The sequence below is a fragment of the Octopus bimaculoides genome, chromosome 14 (genome assembly GCF_001194135.2).
Source record: "Octopus bimaculoides isolate UCB-OBI-ISO-001 chromosome 14, ASM119413v2, whole genome shotgun sequence".
NCBI lineage: Eukaryota > Metazoa > Mollusca > Cephalopoda > Octopoda > Octopodidae > Octopus > Octopus bimaculoides.
The window spans coordinates 16,978,153-16,987,661 of NC_068994.1; the positions used below are offsets into that span (position 1 = coordinate 16,978,153).

The 9,509-nt window shown below is 37.4% G+C and overlaps 1 protein-coding gene across 5 annotated transcripts in view; it reads left to right on the forward strand.

The window, feature by feature from the left end:
- LOC106883371 (cilia- and flagella-associated protein 43) overlaps positions 1 to 9,509 on the forward strand; it is a 99,256-nt gene that overhangs the window by 66,135 nt on the left and 23,612 nt on the right. For all 5 annotated transcript variants that reach the window (XM_014934359.2, XM_052972703.1, XM_052972705.1 and 2 more), the window contains 5 exons: positions 3,466 to 3,523; positions 4,496 to 4,587; positions 5,530 to 5,736; positions 6,176 to 6,346; positions 9,129 to 9,251. In XM_014934359.2, coding sequence (XP_014789845.2) covers positions 3,466 to 3,523; positions 4,496 to 4,587; positions 5,530 to 5,736; positions 6,176 to 6,346; positions 9,129 to 9,251 — 651 coding nt within the window. The remainder of the gene's footprint in view (positions 1 to 3,465; positions 3,524 to 4,495; positions 4,588 to 5,529; positions 5,737 to 6,175; positions 6,347 to 9,128; positions 9,252 to 9,509) is intronic.

The window sequence follows — 9,509 nt, forward strand, 5'->3', positions numbered from 1 at the left end:
ACACACACACATATTGTTATATTTCAGGATGGTCATTTTTTTTTTTTTTGCCTAATAAACACACACACTATATTTTTGCTCTTCACTTGTATTATTCTTATTTTACCTTATGTTTATTGTCAGGAAATCTTTCATCACTCATCTGTGACCTCTTCAGCAACACTTTCCATCCATGTGTAACCTCCTGCTCCACCTAAACCATTCTGTCCTTCTGTGATGTGTATCCTTATCTGTGCATGTACTTGTGTCTGTATCTGTGTGAATGCGTGTGTCTGTGTGCATATGCATACACATGTCTCTGTGTTTTGCATGTATGCTTGTGTGTGTATCTGTTTGTATCTGTGCTCTTCATATAGGTTTTTGTTTACTTATTTATCTCTATTTCTTATATTTCATCATAAGTATTTGCATATATGTGTGTGTATGTGTGTGTGTGTATGCATATACACACATATGATAGTATATATGTATATATATTTGCGCATATATATACACGTATGTGTGCATATATGTGTATATGTATGTGCATGTATGCATATGTATGTCTATCTATCTATCTATCTATCTATCTATCTATCTATCTATCTATATATATATATATATATGGCTGCAAAGAGAGAGAAGTTTGGAGACGCCTCTATGAAAGGTTGTTCAATAAAGAGAATGAACGGAAGAAAGAGAGTCTGCCGAGTGTCGACCCAACAGAGGGACGATCTATCCAAATTGATAGTACCTTGGTAGATAAAGCAATTAAGAGTATGAAGACAGAGAAAGCTCCTGGCCCATCAGGAATTACCGCAGAGATGCTCAAAATATCTGGCGGTGTTGGCTATAGCCTAGTCACCTGTATAGTTAACCAGGTGATACATGAAGGAATCATACTCAGTGACAGGTGTAGCAGCACCATAGTCAACTGCTACAAAGGTAAAGGTGATGCTTTAGATACAAATAATTACAGAGGTATCAAGTTGTTGGATCAGGTAATGAAGGACACAGAGAGGGTCATAGCCCAACTAATTAGGGAAAGAGTCAGTTTAGATGAGATGCAGTTTGGGTTCGTGCTTGGGAAATGCACCACTGATGCTATATTTCTGGTAAGACAGCTGCAGGAGAAATACCTAGTCAAAGATAAACCTCTGTACCTGGCTTTCGTTGACATGGAGAAAGCCTTCGACAGGGTCCCCTGATCCCTTATCTGGTGGTCAATGAGGAAACTAGGGATAGATGAATGGTTAGTGAGAGCTGTGCGAGCCATGTACAGGGACACTGTTACTAAGGTGAGGGTTGGCAATGAGTACAATGAAGAATTCTGGGTAGAGGTAGGGGTCCACCAAGGTTCAGTCCTCATCCCCCTCCTATTTATCATAGTCCTCCAGGCAATAACAGAGGAATTCAAGACAGGATGCCCCTGGGAGTTCTTCTATGCTGATGACCTTGCTCTAATTGCTGAGTCACTATCAGCACTAGAGGAGAAGTTTCAGGTGTGGAAGCAAAGATTAGAATCGAAGCGCCTTAGAGTCAACCTAGCTAAAACCAAAGTCCTAATAAGTAGTTAGGCAAGCAAACCACAAACCCCTTCAGGTGGAAGGCCCTACTCGATCTGTAGAAAAGGTGTAGGTAGAAACTCCATAAGATGTATCTGGTGTAAGCTATGGACACATAAGAGGTGCAACAATATCAAAGGAAGGCTAACTAGCAAGATAGTTTTTGTATGTGGCAGATGTTCAGAAGCAATAAACACTGACAATGTGCAGAAAACAACTTCTGCCACATTCCAGGGAGAAAAGCTAAACGTAGTTGATAGCTTCTGTTACCTATGTGACCAAGTCAGTAGCGGGGGTGGATGCTCTGAGAGTATAGCTGCTAGAATAAGAATAGCCTGGGCAAAGTTCAGAGAGCTCCTACCTCTGCTGGTGACAAAGGGCCTCTTGCTCAGAGTAAAAGGTAGACTGTATGACACATGTGTATGAACAGCCATGCTACATGGCAGTGAAACATCAGCCGTGACTACTGAGGACATGTGTAAGCTTGCAAGGAACAAAGCCAGTATGCTCTGCTGGATGTGTAATGTCAGTGTGCATACTCGACAGAGTATAAGTGCCTTGAGAGAAAGGTTGGACCTAAGAAGCATCAGATGTGGTGTGCAAGAGAGACGACTGCGCTGGTATGGCCATGTGTCGAGAATGGATGAGGATAGCTGTGTGAAAAAGTGCCACACCCTAGCGGTTGAGGGAACCCGTGGAAGAGGTAGACCCAGGAAGATCTGGGATGAGGTGGTGAAGCACGACCTTCAAACAGTAGGCCTCACATCATTGAAATCTTGAAGTCACAAAATAATTCATGATTAATTTAAAACAATGTGAATAAATAAACATTACATTTTACAGAGTAATCTGAATGTGGAAGGGTTAAATTTCCGTGTATTAGCTTTAATCACCAATATTAAAACATGTTTTGTCATTATTATTACATAGCTGAACTGTAAGGATGCAGCTTTGCAATTGTTGAATTTTGAATTTTAAATTTTATCTTATAAAATTTTTGAAAATGTTTTTGAAGTTTTATGTTTTACTGTTTTATTTCATTTTAGCGTGAGTCAATTTTTGCAACCTTGTATTATAACACGTGGTCAAAGTAAATAATCTCTTTTATTACAGCTGCTTGATTTCCTTTCCCTATTTCTCTTTGTTTCTGTCTGTCTGTCTCTCCCTACCATGAACCACTCAACCTTCAGGTCAGAGTGGAACCAGTCGTCAGCCTTATAAGGTAGGCTTTGGCAAGCAAAGTGAAGCACCTTACCTTGAAACATGATGCAATAGCTGTAATAAAATTTGAACTTATGACCATATATGAACATTTGTCAGTCAACTGGACATCTGAAAATGAATAAAAATATAAGTATGAATGTTCACAAGAACATGTTCTTATGTGAGTAAATTTAAAAGAAAAGGAAAGAACAGAAGAGGAAGAAAACATTTGTTCTGTCAGTTTGGACTGAGGCTGATGATCTAAAGATGTATTCACAAACACAGTGCAACATTGCCTTACGATATATTTTGGCCACTAGGGACAAAGGCAACAATAATTATAACAGTACCACCTTTGAAAAATAGTTCCAAAGAGTCTAAAATAAATGACTTGGCTACTTTCTTCTATCCATATATTAAACGCCACACCATTTCAATTCTTAGAGTCCCCAAAACTTCATCATCACTACAGATATTGTTTCTGTTTCTCTCAGAAGTTGACATAACAGGGTGGAAAAAAGAAAGAAAAAAGGGAAAGGAAGAGAAGGGGAAAAAAAGAGGAAAAATTTGAGCATCTTAATTCCACATTTATTGTTGTTTCTCTGTTTCTTTTATTTTCTTTTATTATAGTCAAGCTTATTTAAGTTTCATCTTCATTGTTGTGGAGCTTGTAATAATTTGGTTGTATATTTCTCTTATTTCTTGGTTCTTACTAAAGGCAATTGAAAGCAGAGCAGAAGAGATGCCAATGTCCACTGCAATTGCAGGAAGTTTTGGTAAGTTTCACTGATAATTCTCTTTCCATTTACTACTACTACTACTACTACTACTACTACTACTACTACTACTACTACTACTACTACTACTAATAATAATAATAATAAAAAGTTGAGCTGGTAGAATCGTTAACATACTGGGGAAGAATGCTTAGCAGTATTTTGTCTGTCACTATGTTCTGAGTTCAAATTCTGCCAAGGTCGACTTTGCCTTTCATCCTTTCAGGGTTGATACAGTAAGTACCAGTTGAGTACTGGGGTCGATATAATCAACTTACCCCTTCCCCAAATTTCAGGCCTTGTTCCTATAACAGGAATAATTATTATTGTTGTTATTATTGCCCCCACCTTAGTGAAGGCAGAGGTATTGCTTTCACTCGTGTTTGTTTGTTTGTCTGTGGACAAAATATCTCAAGAACTGCTGGATGGATTCAAATGAAACTTTCAGGGATGTTTGGCCTCACGACTGGCATGAACTGATTTGATTTTGGAATTGATCCAGTACCAGACAAGGATTCTGGATTATTTTTCCTGTTTTTTTTAACTTAATTTTTGAGAGTGGTCGGGTTCATTTTTAGTATTCCCGTTTGTGAGAACAGTCAAGTTTATTTCAGATATTCTCATTTTAAAAACTACCTCCAGCTAATCATTGAGATCATTGAGAGGACGTTGGTGTTGCCTTGGTGGAGGTTTGCACTCTCTGGGTGCTCTTATTATTATTATTATTATTATGCAGTAAATTGACAGAATCCTTTGAGTGTTGGAAAGCATTACTTTGTGGCATTTGTTCTAGCTCCAAACATTCAAATCCCACTGAGGGTAACTTTACCATTCATCTCTCTGGCATTGATAGAATTAGGTACTAGTCAAGTACTAGAGTTGATGGGCCCAACTTCCCCACTCCCCTCTAAATTGCTGGCCCTGTACCTTAATCTGAAACCAATTATCATTTATGGCTCTTTTCTTCTCCAGGTTCTTCATATGGTGGTGAGAGTGCATACTTGTATAACCAACTGGAGCTTCACAGTCGAGACCAGAAGATATCACAGATAATTCTATTACAAGTTATTAAAATTCCCTTATGTTTCATCTTATTTATATGAGGAGGTGCTGCAAAGTTCCTGGCTTTAGAGTACTGTGAAAGGCCTGGCTGGAGGCCCAACTTTTTGAGTTCTTTTACAGGGCTTAGAAAAACTGAAGGATTGCTACAATAAGTGTGGGAATCTGAAAGGGGAATATGTCGAATAAAATCATAATTAATGAATCCTCCTGCATTTTCTTTTACCCAAAACCAGGAGGTTTTCAGCACCCCCCATATACCCACAACACTATATGAATACACTGATGTACTCTATCCAGGAGGATATTGATCTCTCCATTGCTTAATGCCACTGAATAGAGTACAAAGCATCAGTTTTATGAACATGTGGGGCTTGTGTTGGTGTTTATTGCATACTCTTTTGAAAATCTAAAATAAAAATATATGCACACAACAATACTATCTCTTTCTTTCTCTCTCTCTTTTCTTTTCTCTTTTTCTCTCTCTCTCTCTCTTTCACATACATACTAGATCTGTATCTCTGATTCTATTTCTGTCTATTTGCCTGCCTGTCTGTCTATCTGTCTGTCTATCTCTGTCTGTCAGTCTATCTATCTGTCTGTCTGTCTGTCTGTCTGTATGTCTGTCTGTCTGTTTCTCTCTCTATCCCTTTACTGGTACACATATATACACACACACATACAACCACATATATACATTCACATGCTAGCACAAACAAACACACATACACATATATCTATATATTCATACAGATGGTGGTGCTCCAGCATGACCACAGCTGCATGGCTGAAACAAATAAAAAAGCATAAGAATACATACACACACACACACACTCATACATACACACACTCATACATACACACACTCATACATACACACACTCATACATACTAACATATAATCTTCTTACTGCTAAAAATCCTCCTGTTTTCCAAATCATTCCCAGGGCATCATCTACAAAATAAAGGAAACCTTCAACAAGGAGTTTGATGAGTTGTTTAACCGCAAAGAAGTAGAGATTGGCAAAATCAAAGAGAAGAACAAGCGAGTTAGTGTGATCATATCTGACCTTGAGCTGGGTGAAGAGGTCCTTGTTCCAGAATTTACTGTGGCAGAGAGACCGGAATTGGCTTTTATAGTCGATGATTCTGAAGTAAGTAGTTTTAGGTTTAAAATTATTACAGAGTTAAGATTAAGAAATCTCAGACTTTAAACCTTACCTTTGAAGATGAGGAATGTTTCAATATTTACATCTTCTAAGGCAGCGAGCTGGCAGAAATGTTAGCACGCTGGGCGAAATGCTTAGTGGCATTTCATCTGTCTTTATGTTCTGAGTTCAAATTCTTCTGAGGTTGACTTTGCTTTTCATTCCTTTCAGGGTCAATAAAATAAGTACCAGTTGTAAAATGGGGTCAATGTAATTGACTTACCCTTCCCCTGAACATGCTGGCCTTGTGCATATTTTGAAACCATCTCTGTCTTTCTAGACATACTCTCTTCTTGAGTATTTATAGTCTCATTCACCTCTTTGTTTCATTCAGTATAACTAATGATAGTCCCCTGCATACTACACACGTCTTTAAATTTTGCAGGTCACAATTGAAAGGTACCTGACTGCCGAGGAGAAAAAAGCCATAGAAGAAGCCAAATGCATTGAAGAGGAGCGTATAAGGAGGGAAAGAGCTGACAATTCCCATGAAAGAGGCATAATGGATATGATGGGTGGTGTTCTTGAGATCAGAAAAGAGGATGAATTGAAGAAGGTGACTTTTTTTGTGTGATGTAAATTGATGCCGTTATCTAAGGAGAGAATTCTAATACTGTGAAATATTCACTAGAGTAATTACATAATTCACAACAATATATGAATTGATTGATCCTATTCCGTGTAAAGATGTGTGTATAAGAAAAGTTGTATGTACGAGTAGTTGGGTGAATGGTAATTATCAAGAAATAGGTCCCAGTACCACATAAAAAAGCACTTGTCTTTGTGCCACGTTAGAAACACTGGTGCTAGTGTCTTATAAAAGGTGCCCAGTGGAGTGGTTTGGCATTAGGAAGGACATCCAGCTATAAAAACCATGCCAGGACAGACAATGGAGCCTGGTGTGGCCCTTGGCCTTACCAGCTCTGGTCAAACCATCCAACCAATGTTAACATGGAAAATAAATGTTAAATGATGATGATGATGATGATTTTCTGTGTGTGTGTGTGTGTGTGTGTGTGTGTGTGTGTGTGCACGTGCATATGTGCATGTCTGTGTATAATACATGCACACACGCATTTTAGGGAATTGGAAAAATGTATTAGAAAAACTTTAACATGGAAGATAAAACCTTTGCAAATAAGTTTAATATAGATAAAAGAACTGAAGTCTGGCCAAAAAGGAAGCATTTATTTCTCTGAAGGATCATAAACCTGACTTTCACAATTGACCAAAGTGTATGCTAATTAACCTGACTAAGACTGAAGATAGTTTAGCAAGTAAAAAATTTTAAGAAACCTTAACAGTAAAATTAAGGAATTGTCAAATCTGTTGATATGGATTAACAGTTTCTCAATGATATCTTGGTTCAAATCCATCTGCAATAAAAATAAAGTGAAATTCACACAGTTTGATATTGTGCATTTCTATCCATCAATATCTGAAAAGCTCCTACGTAATGTATTAGAATTTGTACATTCATTTATAATCATAGATGAGCAAGAAATACAGCTCATTAAACATATAAAACATTGTTATTCAATAATGGATTGTTTTGGATCAAAAAAGGTAATCAAAATGAATTATTTGATGTCTCAATGGGTTCATATGAAGGCATGGATATATGTTATTTAGTTGGTTTATATTAAACCATCTTAATTTGAAACTTCATGGTCATAGCATCAGTATATACTGTGACGATGCTTTAGCAGTATCACACAGTTGTGATGGTCGTACTATGGATTCCTTTAGAAAGCAATTAATTTCTACCTTCAACTCTTTAGGGCTTAAAATATCTTGCTAAAACTGACTTTTTAGATGTTTCCTTAGATCTTAAAACTAATTCATATAGCCCTTCCACAAACCTAACGAGAACCTTAAATATATTAATAAACACTCCTGTCACCCACCTATTTTATTTCAGAACTTAATTCTAAAAATTAGCTGTAGGATCATATGCCTTTCTTCTTCTCAAGAAATATTCAAAAAGACTACCCCATATTATTATAATAAGGCCCTACAGGATAGCAGCTTTACTGATAAAATCTTCTTCACCTGCCTCCTCTGTCATCTAGTAGTAAGAATAGGTCTTGGAAAGTTTTATGGTTTGCCCTCACCCCATCCCCACGCTGCCTTCTCCCTTAATGTCAGCATAAATGTAGGTAGAAGATTCTTGCACTTAGCAGATACCCACTTCCCTAGAACCCATAGATACAATAAAATCTTTAATAGACACACAATAAAAGTTGCCTTTTCTTCTCATCATCATCGTTTAACGTCCGCTTTCCATGCTAGCATGGGTTGGACGATTTGACTGAGGACTGGTGAAACCAGATGGCTACACCAGGCTCCAATCTGATTTGGCAGAGTTTCTACAGCTGGATGCCCTTCCTAACGCCAACCACTCCGAGAGTGTAGTGGGTGCTTTTACGTGCCACCGGCACGAAGGCCAGTCAGGCGGTACTGGCAACGGCCACGCTCAAAATGGTGTATTTTATGTGCCACCCGCACAAGTTAAATTGTATATCAATAAGCAACAGACAACTTAAGTCTGCCCCTGATGCGCATGTAGAGACAAATCTAAATGTCCTCTAGGACAGGAGTGCGATATATCTTCCATTGTTTATGAAGCACAGGTTTCAGCAAACTACAACAATGGTCATACAAATATCAAACGTTATATTGAAACTATGGAAGGAAGATTTAAATCTAGATATAACAACCATCTTTTAAATTTTAGATACCGTGATAAGAGACATTCAACAACCCTTTCAGCTTTAATCTGGAAACTTAAAGATAAAGAGACCAATTTTGATACCAAATGAAAAACCCCCTCTAGATCCAGACTCTATATTAATGGGTCTAGAAAAATGTTCAGTGTGTTCACTTGAAAAACTGTATCTATTAAAATACTTTAGAACCTTCAGTGAATACATAAATTCAAGGAACAAGATATTTTCTTTATGTCCACATTTCAGAAAATACATCTTGTCGGGATTTAAAAGTAGACTACCAGACACTTAGTAAACCATTAACATCTGGTTTACGTCTGCTTGACATTGAATTATTGTAATGTTTGTTACTTTTACATACCCTCATTTCTCTCTCATTGAAATTCTCTTTTTACTCTCCAACCGTTTTTCTCTTTTCACTACTCTCCTCCTCTCTGTCTCTACTTTCAAAAACCTTTTCCTCTTTCTTCTTGTCCTTCTGTTCCCTATATCTTTTTTTCCTCTACTCCCCACTCTCTCTCTCACACCATACCAACATAGAAAGATGGACGTTAAAAAGAAGTAAATAAAAATAGTGTTTTTGCTTCATCTTTTCTCTCCAAATTTCAGGACATACCGATGCCGCTAGTTGGACCAAATGAAGAAGAATGGACAGACGAAGAAGTGAAAATGATGAAAGAATACGAGCGGAAAGTGAAAGAATTAAATGAAGAAAGGGAGAAATATCGCAAAGTAGGTCTATTCTTAGTTCTTTAGTTCTTTAGTTAGCTATTGCTGTCATGGTCATGCTGGAGTATTGCCTTCTAATATTTAAACCCTGCATATATCAAGAGAGCATCATCAAAACCTTTGCCACATGATCATAAACAGCTTGCAACTAGAAGCATCTTGATAACTTGAAATGCTAGACCTCAGCATTACTGGGGATCTAGCCTTGCGTGTGTGCATCCTCCCTATATATATATATATATATATATATATATATATATA